At 47.6% G+C, this 17,696-nt stretch overlaps 2 protein-coding genes across 8 annotated transcripts in view; both read right to left on the reverse strand.

Annotated features, from left to right (window-relative positions):
- The window catches only part of PRDM15 (PR/SET domain 15), a 47,331-nt gene extending 40,961 nt beyond the window's left edge, over nt 1–6,370 (reverse strand). For all 5 annotated transcript variants that reach the window (XM_068425357.1, XM_068425355.1, XM_068425356.1 and 2 more), the window contains exon 1: nt 6,306–6,370. The gene's annotated coding sequence lies outside the window, so the exon portion shown is untranslated. The remainder of the gene's footprint in view (nt 1–6,305) is intronic.
- A 2,724-nt stretch (nt 6,371–9,094) lies between these two features.
- C2CD2 (C2 calcium dependent domain containing 2) overlaps nt 9,095–17,696 on the reverse strand; it is a 44,851-nt gene continuing 36,249 nt past the window's right edge. For 2 of the 3 annotated variants that reach the window (XM_068395240.1, XM_068395239.1), the window contains exon 14: nt 9,095–13,863. In XM_068395240.1, coding sequence (XP_068251341.1) covers nt 13,640–13,863 — 224 coding nt within the window. In that variant the 3' untranslated portion in view covers nt 9,095–13,639. Of the gene's footprint in view, nt 13,864–17,379; nt 17,417–17,696 lie in introns of all 3 variants that reach the window. The other variant, XM_068395241.1, reaches the window with a different exon arrangement.

Below are 17,696 nucleotides of genomic sequence, written 5' to 3' on the forward strand. Positions count from 1 at the left end.
GACTGTAAAACTCCTCACAAATGTCAACTGTATTTCCCAAGAGTTTTTTGAAATAAATGACATTATGCCACCCGCTCCAGCTGGTAAACTGAGTCACGAAGTGCCACGCTAGCTCACATGATGGCACTGAACAAAAGACTTCAGAGTTTTTACCCTCATCTGCTGTTGCTCTAGGCCATGTCTGATTTTTTTCCTTCTCAAGCATTTGCATCAGAAAAATATTCCATTAAGTCACTCATCCTACTGCACATAATTATGTTCTTCTCTTGCAGAGATAATCAAAGCTTCTGGGAATTCCAGATATTTTTATATAAAACAGAGAGCAATCATTAAGCAGTGAATAATCAGGTGAAAAGCTACACAGAAGAAATTAGACCACAGGTACAAGGTCTAATTCTGACCACAGTAAAAGAGCAGAAAACTAGAATTTTCTGCTTGTGTAATTAACTTGAGCAATTTTGTACCTGAGAGTAGAGCATGAAGCTAAGCACACAAACTCCAGCTGCAACACCAGCCTCTGAGCACTCTGAAACTCGAGGGAACCCAAATGAAGACACTGTGGGGCTGCAAAGTCACAGGTATCTGCTTGCGGAACATGACATGTAGCGTTAGTGTCAGGGAACCATTCAAGCCATAAGCTATTAAAAAATGTAAGACCTGGTGCAAAACCATACTTTCCCCTAGTAAACTGCTGAAGAAAGAAATCAGGCTCCTGTAGTAAATTGAGTAATTCTGATCACAGAATCACAGAATCACAGAAACACAGAAACACAGAATGTTAGGGATTGGAAGGGACCTCGAAAGATCATCTAGTCCAATCCCCCTGCCAGGGCAGGATTGCCTAGACCATATCACACAGGAACGCGTCCAGGCGGGTTTTGAATGTCTCTAGAGAAGGAGACTCCACAACCTCTCTGGGCAGCCTGTTCCAGTGTTCAGTCACCCTTACAGTAAAGAAGTTTTTCCTCAAATTTAAGTGGAACCTCCTGTGCTCCAGCTTGCACCCATTGCCCCTTGTCCTGTCAAGGGATGTCACTGAGAAGAGCCTGGCTCCATCCTCTTGACACTTGCCCTTTACATATTTATAAACATTAATGAGGTCACCCCTCAGTCTCCTCTTCTCTAAGCTAAAGAGACCCAGCTCCCTCAGCCTCTCCTCATAAGGGAGATGTTCCACTCCCTTAATCATCTTCGTGGCTCTGCGCTGGACTCTCTCTAGCAGTTCCCTGTCCTTCTTGAACTGAGGGGCCCAGAACTGGACACAATACTCCAGATGCGGCCTCACCAGGGCAGAGTAGAGGGGGAGGAGAACCTCTCTCGACCTGCTGACCACACCCCTTCTAATACACCCCAGGATGCCATTGGCCTTCTTGGCCACAAGGGCACACTGCTGGCTCATGGTCATCCTGTTGTCCACTAGGACCCCCAGGTCCCTTTCCCCTACGCTGGTCTCCAACAGCTCTGTCCCCAACTTGTACTGGTACATGGGGTTGTTCTTGCCCAGATGCAGGACTCTACACTTGCCCTTGTTATATTTCATTAGATTTCTCCCCGCCCAACTCTCCAGCCTGTCCAGGTCTCTCTGAATGGCTGCGCAGCCTTCCGGCATCTCAGCCACTCCTCCCAGTTTTGTGTCATCAGCGAACTTGCTGACAGCGCACTCTAATCCCTCATCCAAGTCATTAATGAATATATTGAATAGAACTGGTCCCAGAACCGACCCTTGCGGAACTCCGCTAGACACAGGCCTCCAACTGGACTCTGTCCCACTGACCACTACTCTCTGGCTTCTTTCCTTCAGCCAGTTCACAATCCACCTCACTACCCGATCATCCAGACCACACTTCCTCAGTTTAGCTGCGAGGATGCTGTGGGAGACCGTGTCAAACGCTTTACTGAAATCGAGATAGACCACATCCACAGCTTTACCATCATCTATCCACCGGGTAACATCCTCATAAAAGGCTATCAAGTTGGTTGAGCATGACTTCCCGTTGGTGAAGCCATGTTGACTGCCCCTAATGATCCCCCTATCCTTGATGTGCCTAGAGACAGCACCAAGAACAAGTTGCTCCATCACCTTTCCGGGGATGGAGGTGAGGCTGACCGGTCTATAGTTACCCGGGTCCTCCTTCCTGCCCTTTTTGAAGACTGGAGTGACATTCGCTTTCCTCCAGTCCTCAGGCACCTCTCCCGTTGCCCACGACTTAGCAAAGATGATGGAGAGTGGCCTAGCAATGACTTCCGCCAGCTCCCTCAGCACCCGCGGGTGCATCCCATCAGGGCCCATGGATTTATGGACGTCCAGGTTGCTTAATTGGTCCCTGACCCAGCCCTCATCTACCAAGACAGATTCCTCCTCTATCCTGACTTCTTCTGAGGCCTCAGGGGTCCGGGGCTCCTCAGGACAGCCTCCAGCAGTATAGACAGAGGCAAAGAAGGCATTCAGTAACTCCGCCTTCTTTTTATCCTCTGTCTCCAGGACCCCCACCTCATTCATCAGTGGGCCTACATTGCCTCTAGTGTTGGCTTTACCTGCAATGTATTTGAAGAAGCCCTTTCTGTTGTCCTTGACCTCTCTTGCAAGGTTTAATTCCAAGGAGGCCTTAGCTTTCCTAGTTGCCTCCCTACATCCTCTGACAACAGACTTATATTCTTCCCAAGTGGCCAGCCCCTCCTTCCACAATCTGTACACCTTCTTCTTCCACTTGAGTTTGCCCAGCAGTTCCCTGTTCAACCATGCAGGTCTCCTGGTACCCTTCCTTGACTTCCTACCTGTTGGGATGCTCTGATCTTGAGCTCGGAAGAAGCAGTCCTTGAACGCTAACCAACTATCTTGGGCCCCCTTACCTTCTAGTACCCTGTCCCATGGGATTTCCCCTAGCAATTGCTTGAAAAGGCCAAAGTTGGCCCTCCTGAAGTTCAGGGTTGTGATTCTGCTAGCTATTCTGTTCCTGCCACATGAGATCCTGAACTCTACCATCTCATGGTCGCTACAACCAAGGCTGCCCTCAACCTTCACCTCTTCAACCAGACCCTCCTTGTTAGTGAGGATCAGATCCAGCAGCGCTCCTCTCCTAGTTGGCTCATCCACCATTTGCATCAGAAAGTTATCATCAGTGCACTGGAGGAACCTCCTGGACTGAGGATGGCTGGCTGAGTAGGCCTCCCAGCAAATATCAGGGTAGTTGAAATCCCCCATGACAACCAGGCCCTGTAATTGCGAGACTGCTCTCAGCTGCCTGTAGAAGGCCTCATCACCCTCCTCATCCTGATCCGGTGGCCTGTAATAGACACCCACAACAGTATCACCCCTGCCAGCCTGCCCCTTAATTCGCACCCACAAACTCTCAACTCGCTCCTGATCCGCCCCTGGACAGAACTCAATACATTCTAGCTGCTCACTCACATAAAGAGCAACTCCACCACCTCTCCTTAGCGGCCTGTCTTTCCTGAACAGGACATAGCCATCCATGACCACATTCCAGTCATGCGAGGCGTCCCACCAAGTCTCTGTAATTGGCACTAGATCATAGCCCCCCGACCGAACACGGATTTCTAACTCCTCCTGCTTATTCCCCATGCTGCGTGCATTGGTGTACAGGCATTTCAGGGAGCGAGCTGGGCACACCGATTTCATCCCAGATTCACCCCCTGATTTCACCCCAGGGGGATGGGGGGCCTCCTGGTCTACCTCAACACTAGAGCATTGCCCCAGTGGTGCAAGCCCAGCTACCACCCCATCCCCCTTCGAATCTAGTTTAAAGCTCTCCGAATGAGCCCTGCTAATTCCTGTCCCAGAACCCTTTTGCCCCTACGACATAAACCCTTCCCATGTATTACCGTCACGCCCGGTGTCTTATAAAACCAGCCATTATCAAAGAACCCAAAGCCCTGCCTGTAGCACCAGTCTCGTAGCCAGGCGTTAATAGAGAGAATCCTACTATTCCATCCCACGTCATCACCTGAAAATGGAAGGAGGGAGGAGAAAACAACTTGTGCCCCAGACTCTTTCACCAACCGTCCTAGGGCCTTGTAGTCTTTCTTCATCCCCCTCAGACTACGGGATGCAGCTTCTTCCCCACCTGTCTGGAAGATCAGCAGGGGGTAGTAGTCTGTGGCCTTCACCAGGTTGGGGAGTTTCCTGGTGATATCCCTGATTCGGGCTCCAGGCAGGCTGCAGACCTCCCTGTGATGGGGGTCAGCTCTGCATATTGGGCCCTCAGATCCCTTTAGAAAGGAGTCTCCAACCACTAAAACTCTTCTCTTCTTCCTTGTGGAGGAGGTAGCTATACGCCTGTCAGGTTTTTCTGACTGTGGTGGGTCCTCTGATATAGGTTGCCTCTCCACCACATCCCCATTGGACCGGCTGTATTCCACTAGGGCTTCATATCTATTGCTCAGAGGCACCTGTGGAGGCAAGGTAGGCAAGGAGGGCACTCGCCTTTTGCCACGGCCATAGACTTGTCTTCACTCACTCTTCTCCTCTAGGTTATTGTTTTCCACCTGAGAGGGGCAGAGTACAGGGGTCCCTCGATCCTGGGAGCTCTCCGGCAGGTGCTCCCATTTTTGTTGCAGGGAGGGCAGAGCCTGGCTCCACCAGTCTATCTCCATTTCAGCCTCCCGAATCTTGCAAATGGATTTAAAAAATAGGTAAGAATTTAAAAAATAAACCAAATCAACCTGTATTTGAATTTAATGACCAACAAAGTAAAATTAAAGTTTCCCTTTCTTCTTTCTTCAGTTTTCCATTAAAATTCTACAATGCGCTTCTACTAGTGTGAATAAGTAACTTGAACACATAAGCGGATGGCTACTGGAAATACACGTGTACAAGCAGAATGCACTTGAAAATACCCTTTATTTTCTTCATGATGTAAGTCTAATTTGTTCACACTACTGCTCAAAGTAATCGGAAACTATCTGGCAGAATATCTGGCAAGGCCACATACAGTGAGGCCTTGTATTTCTAAGTCATTATGACTGTTCTATCAGTTACTGTTGAGAAGGGGAACAATTTCAGTACCAGTTAGAGGGGGCACAGATTAATAAGTGGGCCACCTGCCCTTTCCAACGCTTCTATGATCACGTTCGCCCTGCCCAGGGTGAATGAAGTATCTGCAAAGCGTGTTTAATGAACATCAGCGGAAAACGAGCGTACTGCAGAAGAACTGTGTGTATAAGGCACCGCAGACCGGGGCTTTCCTCCTTTCGCCTTGCAATCAACACACGCCAGCACCTTCTTCCAGAAGGCACGCACCCAGGGAGCCGGGCCAGGGGAAGGGCAGAGCCGCCAGCCAGCGGGCCAGCCCTCTGCCCTGTCGCCGGTAAGGGCCGGTTCCCATACGGGGGTACCAGACCTGCCTTCTCCCCCCACCCCTTTCTACCTGGATCCCGCCCTCACACCTGGAAGCAGCGCCTGCCCCCCGCCCTCCCCGCCCCGAGCCGCTCCTCGCTCCCGCAGCCAGCGGCTCCGCAACTGCCGGCGCGATCGCAGCGCCTCGCCCCGGCTACCGGCGGGGAAACGCCGCTGCCGGCGGCACCGGCCCCAACGGGGCCGCCTCCCTCACAGGGCCCGCGCCCTCCCCTGTCCGACGGCTTCACAGGCCGAGCCCCGCCTGTGGGGACAGCCCCCCCCGCCCCGCCGTTACACAGCCCCAGCGGATCGCCCCCGAGCCGCCGCCACCACCCGCGCCCCGCGGGGGCCTGACACACCGCCCCGGCGGGGCCGGCGCCCGGCAGCGCGGCGAGGCGCAGCCCGGTGGCGGGGCCGGAGCCTCCCGGCGCCGCGGGGTGTGTGTGTGTGGGGGGGGGGGGGGGGGGGGATGGGATAGGGGTGAGGCCTCGGCGCGGCCCCGCGCCCGCCGCGGGCACGGCTGTCGCTGAGCGGCGGGACGGCACCGCAGCCGCGAGGAGCCCGGCGGGCGGCGGGGCCCGGCCCGGGATCCGGGAGCGGCTCCGCCGGGTTTTGCCTCGGATCCGCCTCGCCCCCCCCCCGCTCCCTACTGCCCTCCCTCCGCGCGCCGCGGCGCGGCCGCTGTAACAAAGAACAGGCGGCATGGAGGAGGAGGCGGCGGCGGAGGAGGAGGCAGCGGGGCCGGGTCCGTAGCCGCCGCCGCCGCCCCCGCCTCGGCCCCACGCACCCTCAGGAGCGGCGGGGCGGCGGGAGGAGGCGCGGCGGGCCGGGCCGCGCGGGGCGGGCGTGGGGCGGCGGGGCGGGGGTCCCGCGCGGAGGGTCCCGCGCATCGGCGGGGGGGGGGGGGGGGAGGGGCGCGGCGGGCGGGATCGCGGGGAACCGGCGTTACCTGCCTGGGGAAGGGCCAGACCCGGATCGGATCCGGACTCCGGGTTCCGATCCGCTCCGGAAACCACGCACCACCGGAAGCCGGCGCGGCCGGCCGCAAAGCACGGCGGGAAGTGTAGTCCGCCGGCGGCGGGGAAGGGCCGCGCGGCCCGGGGCCCGGCTGCGGGTGGGGAGAGGGCGGGCGGCGGCGGCGGCGGTGCCCCTCGCCCGGCGCCCTCATCGCCCCGGCTCGCCCCTGTCAGGGCAGCGGTCTGCCCGGCGGCGGGCGGACCTGCAGCACGGCGTGGCGGAGGGGTCCCCCCCGCGGGGCCCGTTCTCGGGCGGGGACAGCACCTGTGCGAGGGGCAGCCACCCCCTCCCGGCCGGCTCCCCTGTGCCGCCCCCCCGCACGGCCGGCGCGGCGCTTCGGCCCTGCCCTGGAGGCGGAGGGTGGCTGCCATCGAACTTGGCTTAGCACACGGGTTGCACAACCCGGGTTTTTCCCTGCTCCTGCTGGACAGCGTCCGACGCCCGGCGGGAGTCCCCCGGGCGGGCTGTCAGGCGGCGGTGAGGGTGCGTAGAAACGCCGGCATCAGGCACACAGCAGGCCCTAGGCCCTAGGATGCTTCCCCGGTTAATCCCTGAACAAGTACCTGAGTGCCCGTCTCCTCCGTACCCCAGCCTCGTTGAGGCTAACAAGTTCAGCGCTCCAAAGTCTCGTCAGTCTGGCGTTACCAGGATGTTATCAGGGCCCAGCCCTGCTTTGCTTGATAGCAAAGAGCACGGCCACGCGCGCCATTCAGGAACAACCAGCGATGCCTATTTTTTTTATACAATGGGCTACTGCTGAGACCCAGTGCCCGGGAAACAAAGGACATGGACTTGGTGCCCTCCTCAGCTCAAGGGGTTTTAAACCTCCAGTTTGGGTTACTGCAGTGCTCGCCCTTCTTCCAGCTGAAACATGTGCTGTGCAGCCAAGAACACCCCTTCAGAGGCAGAGGCCAGGGCCAAGAAGTACCTATGCTTTATGTGTTCAAGCAAGATGCCCCGACTTTTACCTCTGGTAAGAAGCGTCACCTACAATGGAGTCCCCTCAAAGCTGTATGTAGTGCTCCCTGCTGCTGTGGTGTGACCAGCCAGTCTTCCCAGTAAGAGCACCACTGAAGATTCGAAGATGACGGAAAGCAGGCTGCAGCTCTGTCCTCTCCAGAGGATGTGCTCTTCTCATGGATATGTCTTTAACAGTTGGCTAAGGCCAGGCCCTTTCTCAGTTCTCACCCATCCCACATCCCCTTCTGCACAAGTACCCAGTTTCAAGAGGAAGGTGTAAAGACTAACCCACCCTCCTCTTTTTAAAAACTTGGGTAAACTGAAACAATGTAGCATCTGAATTTTGAAAATGTTGCTTCTTGGTGAAACAATGTTAACTCACGAGGGGGAACAGTTTATTCTTTAAAAATGACTCACCAGAACTTTTCAGCCCGCACAGGAGTAGTAAGAGAAATTTTTTAAGGATCTAACTGTATGTACCGGTCATTTGTTGTTTCAAAGACCCAAGGCAACTGGCCTTTAGTTTCGTATAGTCTGCTTTTACTTATTTTTCCTGTACATCTCAGTGCATATTCACATTCACAGTGCTGTCTTTGGGCCCTGGCCTAGGTTTCTCCAGCACCCAGTGCGCAAGGGTGGTTATCCTACTTGCAGTGCATTCACTTTGTCAGAGTAAGTATTAATTAATTCAGAATAGTTATCTGTATGTTTCCTGGCTGAACAGTCTGGACTTACAATGCGCGCAAGTCTGGATTCTGCAGCTCCAAAATGATTTCTGTATTTTTTTTTGTTCCGTATTCCTATCTTTCTGCAGAATTAACATCAGACTGTGAACTTGAATCTTACACCAGGCTCACTGGGGTAAAGAGAGAAAAAAATGAAGATGCCTTCCTTTCATTGTTTAAGAATGATGAACTAGAGGAAAGAGTATGGTGCCAGACTTAGTGCTACATCTGTTCCCGCTCTTGCTCCGACAGGTCTTGTCACTTTTGCTAGCGTACACAAATGACATCACACAAATGAAAAAACTTCAGCCAAGATTAGAGCAGGAAGGAAAAGTAAGAAGGTTTGTTGGGAGACTACTAGGAAATTTCAGCTAAGCACTTCAAGAATATGAAATAAACAGGCAAGGAAATGTGGGCAGTAACTCCCAGTAAGGTAACACACAATGTCCTTGCAAAAGAAGGAGCAGAACTCACTTTGGGAAGGGAAATAAAAACTCTATCAAGGGCATTTTCATGTGAATGACGCTAATTTTGGTGGTTTTTTTTGTTTTTTTTTCCCCTCAGTCTTGTAGGGCTTTGTGGCAGCATTAATTTAGAACATAACTTTTTCAGTAAAATGATCACAACAGAACCTTATTCAGCCTGTGTTCACTTTAGTACTGGTGTCTTCTATATAGGATCTAGGCCCTAACACTCCCCCCCTCTGCCCTCAAAATTACAAATGGTTTCAGGATAATACAACATAACTGAGAGAAAAAATAATGAGTAACTACAATGAGTTCCACAATTCCTTCTTCCATTAGATTCCTACCGAGTCCATGTTTCAGGCGATTTCTCAGGGAACAAGAAGGGGCTACCTGATATGGCCGGGGTTATCAGAAACAACCCACAGTGTCAGCACAGCGTAGGCGGAGAACTCTGCTCCTGAATAAACAGGTAAATGGACTGTGTTAAGCAACAGGTCAAATTAGTGAAGGAGAGTAGAAATCCATCTGTTAACGCTTCACTGACTAGGAATGTAGGACAGCACACTACACAGAGACAATTGGCTTTTATTGTATGTACAGCAGTAGTTATTTCTTTAAAAAATCCTCTTCTCAGGCTTTTTAGTGATATAATAAATCTGTACATCATAGACTTCTTAACTGCACCAACTTAAATTTTGTGTACACACAGAAAAAAAGAAAAAAAAGCCCACCACAGAAGAAGTGACTATTACAGTTGAATGCTAGAAAAAAAATGTTTTACCCCACCTGGGATATCAGAGCATAATACATTATTGGGAAATACAGAGTTATAGTATTGAAAGACCTCAGACCCATCCTTCCCAGCTCTTTTCACACCATGCCAGCACCTTGCATAGTAACAGTTTGGATATCCTGAGTGAAATTATATTATTCACCCTTAACTTAATCACCCTTGTTATATAGTTAATCTTGAGTTGTTTGTCACCAATGCTGTGGCTTAGCAATGTACAGAAGCATATGCTGACTTTAAACACACAAATAAATCCACTTAAGCCCTGTGGAGGTCAAAGCATGAGGTCAGCTGTTCCCACTCACAATAGGAATGTCTTAGCCTGGAGCTACAGTGTACTTAATTCTGTATCAGGGTAAGCACTTATCTCAAACTTCAGCTCTACAATTCAAAAACGGCAGTAAACTAAAATGAAAAAGCCTCGTGGCTCCCACCTTGTATAGAGCTCTTACTCCTTCTAACACCTAGAGCTACCAGAGCTGAAAAAAATGTAAAAACAAGAGCAAGACTCTTATTTTGCTTCCCCATACACACTTGGTAGCATCTTACGTAGTCGACTTTGCTTTTTCCTATGATACTTTGCATATCAAGAACACCAAACTTTACAAGAAACACACAGCAGAAAGCTTTCACTTGAAAACCACCTAGAACCAGCGAGGAGATGCAGTACCAGGAAATGCTGTAAAATTTCACTGATCTATAGGTCTGTATGACCTGGAGCCGCAACATCTCTCCCTAAGAAAGAACAGGGGAAAAAGAAAATCTAACAGAAAGCATAAGAATAAAGCCCAGTATTTATGCCTGCACAGTTTATGACCTGTCCATTAAGTTGAATAAGCTTGCCAAAGGTATTTTGCTTTTTAAATAAACATGAACTTCTTTCCACTATGGCATTCCGTCTCCTTTCTGCCATCTAAGATTCACAAGTTTCATACACAGTTAGGAGTGAAATGACTGGCATTTCTTCCTGGGGCAGATATGAAATACCAGTGACCTAGGGATAAATGACTCCCTCGTCTTTAAAGTGACTTTTAAAGTGATCTCAGTCACTTTAAGAAAGTTACCTAGCTTGTATTCACACTTGAGATATTAGGTAGTTTTATTGCTTTAATCTACAATGAGAAATTTAATTCTTGTACTACCTACTTGGTCAAAATCCACACTAAAGCCAAGGCAAATCTTGGTTAGGTAAGGATGCAGGTTGTCTCCATCAAGGCAAATGAAAAGCTAAAATCCCATAAAGCAAAACAAACCACAAACACAAAGATTAAGAAGGTTCAATTATGGGCAGAAAAATTCTTTAGAAAGAAAAAGCAAGCCTTCATTTCTTAGTCCTCATAAAATACATACCATGCCTTCTTTGCTGTACACAACATCCAGCATCACAAAGATGTAAGAAAAGGAGCAAAAAGGAAGAAAGATTTCACAATTGTTTCCAAACTATTGTTCTGAAGTAATTAAATTGGAAGATAGAAAACAAGAAGTTTTCAGTGTAATATCATGCAGAGATTTGTTCTACTCTTCAAATGTGCAGTATTACAATTATGAAGATTGCAAAACATAAAAGAGCAAAATTTCTGGCATCCTTCACACAACTGCACCAGAAACATGATGCAGCACCTGACAGGAGACGCCGCAGTGTCAGTTATGCCAGTTTACAAATCCAGTCCTCCCTACCCAAACCTGTAGCATCGCTCCCGCTGGTTGTCAGGACCCAACTCACACTGACCTAAATACTAGTACACAAAAAATTTGTGTACTCAGATCTCCTGATCTTAAGTGACAACCTCATCGTCTCTGAAGGTGGGAATGAGATTCAATATTATGGGCCTTTGGGGTTGTCACGACTGAGCAACTCAATTGTCACTTTGTGTTTAGTACTTTAGCTTGTTTTTACAACAGGACATAAATTATTTGTAGGGGAGTGGGAAGACGTGAGGAGCACACCAGCCAGATATGGAGGTCAAATATCAAACCAAACGATGTTTATTTTCCTGAGGAGTGAAGGCAATTAAAAAACAAGATTCCCTTTTTACCCCAAATGCCTTGCTTTCCTCATCTTAATAATTCTCTCTCAATATATGCAACCCCAAACCTTCACACAGTTTGCAGCATAGAATGTTCTCAGTTCCCACCATCAAGACACGAATTTAGGCAATCACCGAGACTTTAAGAAAGAGGAACCAAAAAACCACTTCTTCAGTGTGTGTCTGTTCTTTGGGGTAGGCTACACACAAACCCTCCTTCTGTATTCTGCAAGTTATTCAGTGTTATTTCCACCCCACTCTACAGTGCATGACAAAGTTTCTGTACATTAAAATCCCAGTTTAGTAATTTAAGTAGACTTCAAGTAGTGTTACATGCCCAATTCCACAGCTCTTTGCTTTTAGTGTAAGGGGGTGCTACCCACAGAGCTCAGTCTCACTTTGATTTCTTGAACTCAGTGAGAAGTATTCAAGCACATTCAAGCTGGACAAACCTGTATTACTGAACTGGGATTTCTAAGCACGTTACAGCTCTAGAAGACTCATTTGTAACAAAAAAACAAAATACAGAATATTAAAATGTCTTCAAGTGTTTTCATAATAAGCAGCATGCTTAAATGTACAACTATTCGATAGTCTGGACTGCTGTACTACCACAGTGATTTTAGGAGGTCATACATAAACAGTATTTTTAAACAGTAGGCTCAGTTAAAAGACTTTGACAGTTCTTTTCTTCTAATATTTTCTTGGGAAAAAAGAAACCAAATCCCCACTACTTTTACATTCTTTGCAAAAGTTTTTACCAAGGAATCTAGAGTCCACCAGAAGTTCTGAAATGTGTTTCTGTTCTTCAGTGACCTTTCATTTTTGAAGAACAGTTTAAGTTGAAAGCCCAAATACCTGCCAAAGTGTTGGATGCCTTAAGGGGAGGAACGGTGGGAGGAAATCACTGTTGGCAAAGCAGGCACAAATCTGTCATCCATTCATGTCAGTAATTTAGATGGAATGGATGTTTTTCTTGGCTAAAGAGAACGGGCTTGGTCCTTTGTCCTCAGTAGGAATGTAGATGATGGAAAAGTACAGGTATGCACAAAAGATGGTACCTGTGAAATACTGACAGACATTTTACTTTTCTTAACAGTCAAAACAAGAACTATGCCTTTACCTTGATCAGTTTTTCGTTTTAATTTAAAGGAGCCAGCTGCAATATTAAATGAGGAAAAAAAGTACAAAAAACCTCACCCAACCAATCACTCACCCCAGGAGAATGCTGGTAGATCTAGAAACTGAAAGACAACTAAGGGAATTGTTACTATTATTTTTTTAAAAGCTCTCTTCACAACTGTGTTTTCTAAGATCTCAGTAAGTGTTTGGCAAGCAAAACCAGCTGTCTAATGAAAAGCATTATAGGGTTAAATACGCTCTATTCATCACTTTATTGCTCCTAGCTTTGCATTTGATATGACGGTTAATACACTTGTCTAACAAGTACTTGGGAGAAGGAATTAGAGCCCCTAAGATAGGTTTTTGCGTTAGCAACACAGCTTCTCACGCAGGGAAGAACAGCTACATATAAGAATTTGTAAATGTTTTGTTTGCAAGTAGACTCAAGTAGACTTTAAGAAATGTTCTGGTTTTTTAGGCATAACTTATGCACAGAACATTAAACAATATGCTAGTATAAGATTTGCATAATTTATTGATTTATGGCTAATATCAAAGGCATCTCTCCACCTACATGGACTGAGCAGTTATTACAGCAGGCTACAGTTATTACAGTAGGCTATCTGAATCAGCATTTTAGTTCTGCTTCTGAAAACTTACCCATTTCCAAATCCCAATACAAACTGGATCTGGGTCTCTCGTTTCCCTTTCAGCCTGACTAGAAAAAGAAGTTGAGACTTGCGTTGCTACTATTCCAGGCTGCAGTAAGGAAGCACAGTGGTATCTTCTCTCTTTATAGCGGTTCAGTCATACAGAAGGTATGATGTTTCAGTTCTTAGCTCCCTGTTAATGTAAACTAGGTGCTTACACGCAGGTCTTCCCCACCTGCACCATTCCCCATCCTCCTTCATCTTCTACAGTAAACCCCATGGTCCTCCAAAAGCCATCATGATACAAGCAGCGCTACTTGTATTTGAAGGAGCAACTTTATAATCAGAGAGAAAAAGTGTTCTGGAAAAATAAACAAAGATGACAAGCTTTCTGTTTATTCCCGGACCACTGTATTAGTGAACATCATTTTATGCACGTCATCAGCCGTATTTGTATTCTCTAGTACTGCTCTGTAAACAAATGGTCAACTGATGTGCAAGTGTCCCATCAGAGAGCGTTCGGTCCTACAATGGTTCTGCCGAAGCACCATTCAGTTTGTTCTTGCTTTTGTTTTTGGAAAGGAGCTTTCTGCTCAGAATACGTGAAAGCGTGCCTCCCTTCTTGCGCGCCTCCTCTGACAGTGGCTGCTGCAGGTAGACAAGATCGTTGTGTGATTGACTCATTCCTGGATCCTTCTGATGATGTCGCCGGCGGAAAAACAGCTTCGCGCTTTTTTTCAAAATCCCACCTGCAGAAGCAAAAAGCAGAGGTGCAGGACACTTTAGACAGAACAGGCTGCTTTCCTCTTGGAGCTCAGCTTTAACTGTAACTGCAGCACTACTGAAAAAAGCCTCGGTCTTAATATTTCCAGTTTAAGCATCACCCTGGTAACTATTCAAGCAATGTTAGAAAGCTAAGAACGTGGTGAATCTAAAGCAAGAATATTGATGGTTTGTAACCTAGAGGCCATACAACAGTACAAGTTCCACCTTGGAACAAGTGATTTCAGATACTGGCAAACACGAGCAATTGTCGTGCTTTCAGCCAGAGGCACACATACATACACTACATGCTACTGAATCCTCCTTGCCCCACTGTTGATCCAGCTGTCTCCCAGCTGAACACCACCGAGAAATTCAGACTCCGTGGAAGTACGTATTTCTCTGCTTCTCCTCATTCCATGCAAGTACCATGCAAACTGAATCATGACAGACTGTGGTAGTTCTAGATATATGCATACATACACACTAAATGTTCAGGAGAGAAGAGCTCACATACATTGCTAGAGGAGCACTAAAGAAAAAAGGAATTCTCCTTCAGTTCTTTCAGAAATGATGCTGTTGAAAAGGAAGGAAAGCTACTGTGAAACATGCCTATGAGGATTCAAATCTTAATCCTCTGATTTCAGCTTCCAAAGTCAATCCACAGATCTCGTAGAAGTCTCCTTCCTTACACTTCATTTCAAATGCTCTTCTGAAAGCTACGTTGGTGGTCATACACATGCACAGCATTTGGTGTGGGTTGTACACTGGGTTCTCACGTGTCAAACAGGCGTATCCAATCTTTCCAATACAATGAAAGTACACAGTGTTTTATAAAAGGAATGAAATAGAGGAAGTAATGTTACTGTTTGTTGTTTCAGAGATCAAAGGAGCTGAAAAGGAAAGATTAGCCTGTGATGCACAACATGAAGGTGTCATTTTAATTTGAGGCAAAGGACACTGTTGGTGCAGGAGAACAGTACCCGGCAGTCAACCTGCATGCAGTAGGCCCATACAAGCCAGACAGCATGTATTCTATACGAATTCGGTAGCACCACCCAGAGTAACAATCACGAAGCATTTGCTATTTTAAAATCCTGTTAGGAATAGCAATTCACTACAAGCAGATGGAAAATAATATTACATCTGCTTCCAACAGGTTCAGACATTTGCTCAAATCCCTTCTGCAGTAAATTAAGTTGCTTTATTTTGTTGTATTCCTTCCCTTGATCCCATGTCAAACCTATTATGCAGACAAGGCAATTGCAGCTATCATCTCACCGGGGACTCGGGACTCACATTGCCAACACCAGCCACCAGTACTCTTCTCTCTTTGCAAGCTCGGGTTGTTCTTGCAGCCACCGTTCTGCAAAATTCCACCTTTCCTTTCCATGTGTGCACGTGCGCCTGATGTGTAAGGCAGCTTGGCTGAAGGTGGCAGGGACACCACTCCGAGCTACCACCAACACTCAGCCTGGTGTCAGTACATCAGCCCCATGTTAAAATAGCAGCAGTTTTGTGCAGAATCAGGCAGTGTTGTTGTTCAAGCAGCACGAGCCAATTTGAACGAAGGAGGACCCAGGTAGCAAGCCAACACAGGAGCCTTCTGGCAGTCAGACTAGTACATGAGGACAGCCATCTCCCTGGCAAAGCTTCCACACCTTGTTCCCACACCGCTATCAGGTTTCTGGATTCTTTCTCAGTTCAGCTATTAATTCCTGTGACCGCAGCACGGTCTTGAGTCTGCTTTTCCTCCCATTGCAAATAGATACAAAAAGCAACACACAGACTAATTGTTTCGAGCGCTACTGTGCAACAGCTAGAATTACGTATTTGTCCCCCAAGGACTTGACACAGGCTGCGTGTCATTTTGCACAGCAACAGCTGCAGAATAGGTATTTCATGGCAGATCCGTTGCACGCAGCCAGATGCTTCTTTGTTCAGACCAGAGCAGTTACAAACATGTGCTTGGGTTTATTACTTTCTATTTTAAGGACTAAACACTCAGCACCTGGGAGGATATTGCAGCATTTTTTGTCTTGCTGCTGCTCAGACTCTTCTCACAGGGCATGATGGGATGGAAGTAGAAGTCAGCTGAAAGCAACTGGAACTCATGGATTTGAATCTTGACTGCTTTCCCATCACCCTCTGATTGATCTTTTTGGCAAGGCAGTACCACTTCAAGCTGTTGTCAACAGCATAAAAGAAACAGCGTTCAGCCCCATGATACTGACAGTTGTTAATATGCAAAGGCTGGGGGGGATTGACGAGGCCTTGCTGCTGTGCAGCTTTTGTTTTAGCAGTCAGCTGTTCTGCCCAGCAGTCTTCGCAGCTGCAGCTGAAGCTGTGCCAACAGAAGCAGCAGGACAGAAGGGTTTATCCATAAGCAGCTGTTTAGTCCTATCCATTCAGACTGATCTCCTACACTAGGAAACAGAACCGAACGAAGAATGCTGCAAAAATTGTGCCGGTAGCCTGGCACAACTCGCTGTAGCTGAGAAACAGCAGGCAGTGCTTCCCTGGGAGCAGCACAGGCTCAGCACAAGCAGCAGCCTCCCAACATGAAAGCTCCCTGGGTTTTCAGAGGTACTGAGGTCATTGCTACCTGGAAGCTTGCCACATCCCCGCTGCCACCCATCAGTCTCTAACCAGTTTGGTACGTGCTGCCTGACAGTGGCTCCAGCTGCTATGGAAGCATGCACCCCTGCTAAGAAGGCAGGGTTGGGCAAATCACAAGCTTGGCAATGCTCGCGCTATTTGCATGCTTACTTCTCGAGTACAACAGGATCCATATGCCAACTCTGCCCCTAACACCAGGAGATAAGCAGAGAGCATGTCAAGCATGCTGTACAGACTGACTGGTCTTCATAGGCTCCTCTGCACTAGTTTAGAATGTTCTGAAAATGCCTGTGGGGCTAGGATCACTTCTGAATCTCGTTTTTGTTAATGAAGGAAGACTTCCTTCCACATCTACAAGGATATGAACAGAGATCACTTCTTTCCATTCCTTCCCAACTTCCAAAACAGTTTGTATGCAGGTGGTTTTGTAAACACCTGCTGAAGTCCTTGTAGCTCTACAAGTTAGGCTAGAAAAGAGATCTAGAAAACTGTAAGCAGCAGGTTTTAAAATAATCTTTCTGCATATGCATATCCAGTTATGGCGTCACACATGGTTCGCATAAGCAGATTTTGATTGATAACCAGATACTACAGGAATGGGCATGATGGAGAGAGATCAGGAATGTAGAGCACCCCTCCAGGCCTTCCCTGATGTCCATTCTGCATGATCCATCTGGACAGCACGACCACCAGAAGAATGATTTGTTACAGCAGACTCGTCTGCTAAGACACCTGAGCATGGGAAGGTAATTTTGGAAGGAGGAAAGAAATGGATGGGGGGAAGAAAAAGGGTGCCAAACTATGTCTTCCTTCAGTTTTCACAATGAGTGTACCATTGTAAAGCTACATTTTCTTAAAAAAAAAAAAAGACAAAAATAACTTACTGTGTAGGTAATTAATTCTGGTTGGCATAGTAGTCCTCTTAAGTTTATAAAAGGGAATGGGTAAGAAAGAGGAAGTCAGAAAGGTAAAAAACCAAAAATACGCAAGCATTAAAAAAAAAGTACTAACTTTAAGACATTAATACATACACAACGCTTTTTAAAGCAGAAGGGGTTTTGTTTGCTTTGTTTGAGTTTTGTTTGGGCTTTTTGTTCTTGTGTTTGTTTTTGTGGGTTTTTTTTTTAAAGAGAAATCATTTGACAAAACAGAAACCTTGAACTATTCAGAGCTAACTGAAGGCAGGGGGCTTGAAATGTTT

This window comes from Nyctibius grandis, chromosome 2 (assembly GCF_013368605.1).
Source record: "Nyctibius grandis isolate bNycGra1 chromosome 2, bNycGra1.pri, whole genome shotgun sequence".
Classification (NCBI taxonomy): Eukaryota; Metazoa; Chordata; class Aves; order Nyctibiiformes; family Nyctibiidae; genus Nyctibius; species Nyctibius grandis.